The 7,337-nt window shown below is 34.0% G+C and overlaps 1 protein-coding gene across 1 annotated transcript in view; it reads left to right on the top strand.

Annotated features, from left to right (window-relative positions):
* Positions 1 to 650: 650 nt before the first annotated feature.
* Positions 651 to 7,337, top strand: part of LOC111085683 — a gene marked incomplete at its 3' end in the record, with an annotated part of 17,877 nt that continues 11,190 nt past the window's right edge. The window contains exons 1-8 of the mRNA XM_022385426.1: positions 651 to 754; positions 1,257 to 1,331; positions 1,588 to 1,774; positions 3,486 to 3,544; positions 5,444 to 5,464; positions 5,727 to 5,855; positions 6,667 to 6,778; positions 6,902 to 7,032. Coding sequence (XP_022241134.1) covers positions 698 to 754; positions 1,257 to 1,331; positions 1,588 to 1,774; positions 3,486 to 3,544; positions 5,444 to 5,464; positions 5,727 to 5,855; positions 6,667 to 6,778; positions 6,902 to 7,032 — 771 coding nt within the window. The remainder of the gene's footprint in view (positions 755 to 1,256; positions 1,332 to 1,587; positions 1,775 to 3,485; positions 3,545 to 5,443; positions 5,465 to 5,726; positions 5,856 to 6,666; positions 6,779 to 6,901; positions 7,033 to 7,337) is intronic.

The raw sequence follows: 7,337 nt of genomic DNA, 5'->3' as shown, positions 1-7,337 counted from the left end.
ACAGAATCCGGATAATAAATGATATTCCATCAACCTTTAATATCTACTAAATGCATCAATTTAAACCAGAGTTAGTGAGTGGATATAGTATCAAAAATAAGAGGTTCAAAAAGGGATGATAATTGCCTACAGAATCCAGATAATAAATGATATTCCATCAACCTTTAATATCTACTAAATGCATCAATTTAAACCAGAGTTAGTGAGTGGATATAGTATAAAAAATAAGAGGTTAAAAAATGGATGATAATTGTCTACAGCCGGATAATAAATGACATTCCTTCAACCTTTAATATCTGCTAAATGCATCAATTTAAACCAGAGTTAGTGAGTGGATATAGTATCAAAAATAAGAGGTTAAAAATGGATGATAATTGTTTACAGAATCCAGATAATAAATGATATTCCATCAAACTTTATTATACTCTTTGTAAACTGTTTCAATCTGTACCTGAAGATGCCTTTATGAGCCAAACCACGAAAGTAATAAATGATATATTTATTGACATTGTTGTTTTCGTTTCTGTAGTTACGGAGTTTCTCCAAGTAGCGACGATTTTAAGTATTAACGATATATCATTTTTAAACTGTGATATATTTGGCCAATAACTTAAATATACATGTATATATTTCAAAGAGTAATTTTACTATGAAATGTTTTCTGAACGATCATCTCCTTTGTGATATTTTACAGAACATGGAAATGTTGGTACGGTATAACCCGTGGAATAAACCAGGGGCAGGAGCACCAATGGTAAGTTGTTTTCTCGATTAGAAATAAATGACGTACCATGAGTTGTTAAGGTAATTTCTCTGTTTTATATATATACTTGTATCTACATTTAAATCTGTAAAATGTTTTGAAATCGAAGCTATTAGTATCTGGTAAGGTTGATTTTGTTACGTTACACTGTTGGGCCTAAAAAGAAAGAAAAGGAAGAATAAATAAATTAATAATAATTTTGAATATCTTCGTTTCTCTTACTTGTTAAGAAGAAAATTTAATTTATAAAATTCAAGTTTTTGTTTATATCTATTTTAATATTTATGATCATACCCGAAAATAGATTTAGATAAAAAGATGGCAGCACAGTCTGACAAGATCTTGTTCTATTCATGTTCGTTATTAATTAAAGATGCTTATTTTGGCGCCATCTGTTGTCAAATGCTTCAAGATCTAAGGGAGAGAGTATTTTTTTTTTTTTTACTTTGATATAAAAACTGACGCAATTTATAAATGTTGTGGTAAATTTCAGGAAAATTCAAAGAGGACTAAATTCATAGAAGAACAACTGGGCAACAATGATAAATTAGACGACAACGTTTTAGGGGTAAGAATTAACGTGTAGCATTCTTTGATTTAATTTAAAGTTTATTTCAAGTATAACACTATAGTATCTATCATCTAGAAAACGTGGCATTTATATTACTTGAAACTTGTGCGTATTAATGAAAATTAAAATACTTCATAAAAATTTTCATTATTAATCAAGAAAGATAAATGTATTCAATTAATGCAGTTTTTTTTAAATATCACATGATTTTAATAATAAAGATCACACTCTTTTACTGACGCTATTTCTTCAGAACACATTGACTGGATTTGGTAAGCCTGGCGCTGGTGCCCCCCATCGTACAAAATCTGGTCGTATAAAAACTCAGCTTTTTGGAGATCCAGAAATCCGGTTTCAAGACGCCCAAAAGGTCCGTCTCAGTATTGAAAATCAACTTCGGTACAAGAATCCCGATAAAGATAATCCCATAAACTCCCAAGGTAAGAAAAATAAACAAAATATTCACAATTTACTCAGGTTTAACTGATGAGGAATTAACAACGTTAATTGTTACCTTTTTTTATTTTTACTACAGTTGTTGTGCGTTGTTGAATATCGCGCGAAACTACTCGAGGGCTATTTGTGCTAGTCGTACTTAACTTGTGGGCTACTTTAATCGAATAGTTGGATTTGACTGTCGTTCTTATAACGCACCTACAGCCTCAAAGTGCGGAGCACGATTTATTTTCGGTGATAATGGGGGAGCGAACCACGGATCCAAAGTCCGGCACGCTAACTGCTGGACTGCTTTTGACCTTCTTAGTTATTTTGTTGTTAAGCGCAAAGCTACACAATGAGCTATCGATACCCGAACTTTAGCGTGTAAAGCCCTCAGACTTATCGCGAAGTCACCGGGTCATCCTTTAAGGACATAATTATAAATTACCAGAATTTTATACGTTAAGTTATTCCCAAGCCGAATAGTACCTTATACATAAGTGGGTTAAACGATCAGGTCAATGACCCTAGAATTCTAGAATAGCTGTGCTTAATTTTTAACTACTGACCAGAAGGAAAACACCAGCCGCCATAGGATCTTTATCCGGTTCTTTGAAACGAATAATGGGATTAGTTGTCAGTATATCGTTAACCCTTTAATTACTCTTTAATCCACAACCTGACACGTTAACCACTAGGTCACAAACGCCCCTTTGTGAATTCCGAATAATGCTTGGTTTTTTCTAATTTTATTATTAGATGACACCACAACTGACAATTAATGTATTATTTGTTTCTTTGTAGTTAGGCAGAAAGCTACACAATGGGCTATCTGTGCTCTGCCCACCACGGGTATCGAAGCCCCGTTTCTATCTTTTCCAGTTTACTAAGATTCAATCTTAACAAATTTTCTAAGACTCAGTCTTTACCAATTCACTAAGACTCAATCTTTTCCAGTATATCAAGGCTCTGTCTTTTCCAGTTTTACTAAGAGTAAGTTTACTAATTACTAAGACACAATTTTTCTACCCCTCCCGCCAGTGGCACGGCAATATATCTGCGGACTTACAACGTGAAAACTGTGCGGTGTACAGATAGCCCATTGTGAAGCTTAACTACAAACACTCTTTTCCAACTCACTATAATACTCATGAAGTCTCTCCTACGAAACCTTCTTATTTATTATAAATAGCCTAATGCAATGAAATACTCGACAACAGTATAAGAGAACTTCATGTGGTTTATGTTATCAGTGCGTATGTAGTCTGTGTATTACATCAACAAGGAAGCCTTTCACCCACACATGCAAAGAATAATCAACAAATATTATTAGCACTAAGCACCACAATGTATTTCAAAACTTCTCGTAAAGAATTTTTAGCAAAATAACATTGAATTATAGTAGACTGTACTGTAGTAGAGAGGAATTTATGTGTGATACATAAGTATTTCAAACTGTACGAATTAAACTTCCGAATTTTAATAAACGTTATCAGGTGAAACTCACGTTCAGAAATCTATTTATTTTAGTTTCGATGTGTGTTTAAAATGTTTGATTTAAACAAACTAACGTCAAGACTTCGTTGTAGTTACATCCAAGTAAAGCGTTTATGTAAACCTACGCAGCAGATGGCGTTAATTTCGTTATTATCATTTCTTAATTTTCAACATGCCCGTAATTTTACTCACACCAATCGTTTTTTTTTCTTCCAGAGAGTAGAAAACAGAGGCAACTGGCAAAAAAGAAACAACGAATGCAGTTAGAAGATATGGTAGGTTTTTTTTTTCAAAGGAAAAGTTATAATTTACTCACAATAGTTTAGTTTGGTGGTTCCCATCCTTTTTCATTTCACAGATCGGCAAGATCTTTGTTAAAACGTTACGGAACGTTAAAAGAATATAGGCTTAGGGTATAGTATATGATTTATACACACGAAGCACACGGATATATATTATAGACCCTATATGTCTAAGACGGCCCACTTAGCCAAAAGGTGTAATCAGGCGCAGCGCTCCAAGCGGTAGGTTTGATAGAAAATAACTATGCTACTGCTTAGTAAAGTTACTAAGTAAAGAACCCCTGCATATAGACACATATAATTTTATTTCCTATAACAGCAAAAGCTAACAGACTGAGCGACATATTTTCCAGTTTTTGTTTAATAAACGTACTAATTATTGTTTGCAATAAGTTTTCTCGTTATAATTCACGAGATTCACTTTGCTACTTCCTAATATTTGTTACATATCTCGAATTTTCATACGCACTATACTTTAGTTTACCACATCAGCGAAAATTTTTTATCAAGAGACAGTAGAATAAATGGCCAGGTGGCTCGACTCGCAATCTGAGTGTTGAGGGTTCGAATCCCCGTCCCACCAAACATGCTCGCCCTTTCAGCCCTAGGGGGCGTTATAATGTGACGGTCAATCCCACTATTCGTTGGTAAAAGAGTAGCCCAAGAGTTGGCGGTGGGTGGTGATGACTAGCTGCCTTCCATCTAGTCTTACACTGCTAAATTAGGAACGGCTAGCGAAGATAGCCCTCGTGTAGCTTTGCGCGAAATTCAAAACAAACAAACAAACGTACCACAGATCTTGACATTACGATTTACAAACTAATTAAAACACTCACCTTTAAATTTGTCCACCATAAACGCTAATTTAGAGAGGAAAATTATAATTTTTCCCATTCATTATTTTATTTTGGTGTTGTTGGGCCTCACCGAAGTAATACTGCATGCACTCAGTACTCGAAAATATACTAATAGTTGTATAAATACGGCGATCCAATTTTATTTAAATGCTATCCAGAAATTAGGGATAAGTGGATAACTCCATTAACTCCCGATCTTCGCTAATAATCCGTTTCACTCGAAAGCAAATAATAAAATTTATTCTATTTATAGTGAAGTTTTATTATTCGCTTTGTTTTTATTATTGCGATTTTAATTTTGTTTCAACAAAATTGTAAGAAATGATCGTTGAATGCCCCCCGAAGCGCCAATGGTGACTAATCTTTGAACTAGTACACACTAAAACATGAACAGTATACAAAGATGACTTCATCCGTCGCTATGATCTCGTATTAAACAAAAGAAAAAAATCGTAATTGTAAGCTATAAACTCCCGAACGTGTTGTAAAAATGTGAGGGTTAAATAGACGACTTGGTAAGGACGTGAAACCAGCCACCAGATGGCGGAGTTCAAATTTAATTACCCTTGAAGAAATTTGTTTATTTGCTGTTAAGCGCAGAGTTACATAGCGGACACCACTGATTTCGAAACCCGTTTTTTCTCTTTGTGAGCTGTATCCATCACAGATATCGAAACCCAGTTTTTAGTGTTATAAGCCTTCAGTCTTATCGCTGAGCCACTTGGGCGCTCTACTGGACGTTTACGTGGACCAGTAAAATTTAAACACGATCCCGGACAAGCACCAGTCCGCGGACAGCGGTGGGAAACACTGCTTTAAATGAAGCAAGTCGAAAAGTTAAATATAAACAAAAATAATAAGTATATACGTTTAGCCTAGCCGTGATTTAAATTAAAATTATTTGTCAATCAAACTTTTTAATTAGAATCAGAGTAATCTAAAACATTCGAAATGTTCTATCAACACATTGTGTCATTAGTAATGTTTGTCTGTTTTCTCTTACATCCTGTTCCAGCAGAAAGCCAGTCTTAAAGAGGTGAGTTTTATAAGTGAAATTAAAAGAAACTCATTACATTATTGTTGATTATAATGCTCACCTCAATGATTTTCTAGTTGATTGACAGATTATTTGATGTTTTTGTTCGTATACCAGGCATCTAAAGAATGATATGTATTCTATTTCCATATACAAGTTCAGAATTTCTAAAAAAAATAACAAATTAGGTGTTTGTACTGAAAGTCATTGTTTGATTGATGTTACAAAACATCAAACAGTTTTCTCTTGATCTGTTGAGTAGGAATTCCAGCCGTGGGGCAAAGGTTTTGGAAATCCTGAACGAGACGAAGGAGGAAACGTTCGTAGACATAAGTTTTCAAATTCCGTTCAACATGGGGTTATGGAGCCTCGTCCTCCATCCCGAGAGCTAGTAGGCACATTTTCAGTTTGGTTTATTCGCAGAATGCAAATTTCAGTTCACCCGAGTGCTTTGAACATGCAAAATTTGGATCAAAATTAACAGATATGTTAACTAAAAAGAACCCAGCAATGAACAGCTTAACAGAAAAATAGTTATAAGTTGTCTAGGTTACGTATTAAGTAGGTAGTAAAATCATACTCTGGAACGCAGAATGTGCGTAATTGGAACTACAGCGAGAGTAGGCAAAGTGTTCATCCATAATGATAGGTTATGGTGAGCTTTAATTTGCATTCTGTTCCTTACGTCTTTCACTCAACTGAACTGTATTGATGTCATGATATTCCCAATATTCTCAGTCCTGTAGAAGAGAAACGATGTGAATAAATAGAAGAGTAAAAAAAAAAGAGTATAAAACAAATAAATAATAAATAAAAACATTCAAAATGTGTAAAAAACAATAGAAGAACAACGAATAAAAATGACAATAAGTTATGTAAAAACAAGTAAAGAACATAAAAATTATAATAAATTATGTAAAAACAAGTAAAGAACATAAAAATTATAATAAATTATGTAAAAACAAGTAAAGAACATAAAAATTATAATAAATTATGTAAAAACAAGTAAAGAACATAAAAATTATAATAAATTATGTAAAAACAAGTAAAGAACATAAAAATTATAACAAATTATGTAAAAACAAGTAAAGAACATAAAAATTATAATAAATTATGTAAAAACAAGTAAAGAACATACAAATTATAATAAATTATATAAAAACAAGTGAAGAACATAAAATATATTATTGTATTTATGTAAGGGCGTGGCTTTGCCTCTTAGTAGCCGTGGTGGAAATGGGGCTCCTCAGGTGACTCTTAGCGGAAACCCGAAAACCCGTCTGCGAAGTACCCTAGGAGTAATAGGAACTTCTGGTAAGTTCTGTTATTCCCTACACCCCCCCTCTCTCTCTCCATTTTCTTTTTGTCATAGAAACTTTTTAAGTAATCGATGTGGTGGTGTTTTCATTACAAATTCATTATCATTCATCTGTTTAGGCCATTTTGTTGGAGATGAGGGCTCGACACCTTGTGGTGAAAAGGAGAATTACAATCCGTGGGGAAAGCCTGGAGCTGGTGCTCCTTTAAAAGATAATAAAGGGATTGGGAAGGATTTCATGGAGAAAATGGTATTCATGTTTATATTTCCTTCTTAGTTGCTCCCCCAGTTGCTCAGCGGTAAGCTGCACAATGGGCTGTTTCACTCTGCCCACCGTGGTATTGGCAAACTTACAGTAGACACACAGGAGAACAATTTTCTGTTAATATACAGCATTTAAGGAGGGCAAAACATATATGTATACAGTTCATAATAATTTCAACTAGTTTTATTCATATTATGAATTTTCTTGTTTAATGTCCCTCTTACAAGTGTTCTTTACAGATTTGTTGGGCCCGGCATGGCCAGGTGGTAACGGCGCTCGACTCGCAATCT

The sequence above is a fragment of the Limulus polyphemus genome, unplaced genomic scaffold (assembly GCF_000517525.1).
Source record: "Limulus polyphemus unplaced genomic scaffold, Limulus_polyphemus-2.1.2 Scaffold552, whole genome shotgun sequence".
In the NCBI taxonomy this organism is placed as follows: domain Eukaryota; kingdom Metazoa; phylum Arthropoda; class Merostomata; order Xiphosura; family Limulidae; genus Limulus; species Limulus polyphemus.
Note: the sequence above shows the minus strand (reverse complement) of the source record. Positions and strands in the feature narration are given on the sequence as shown.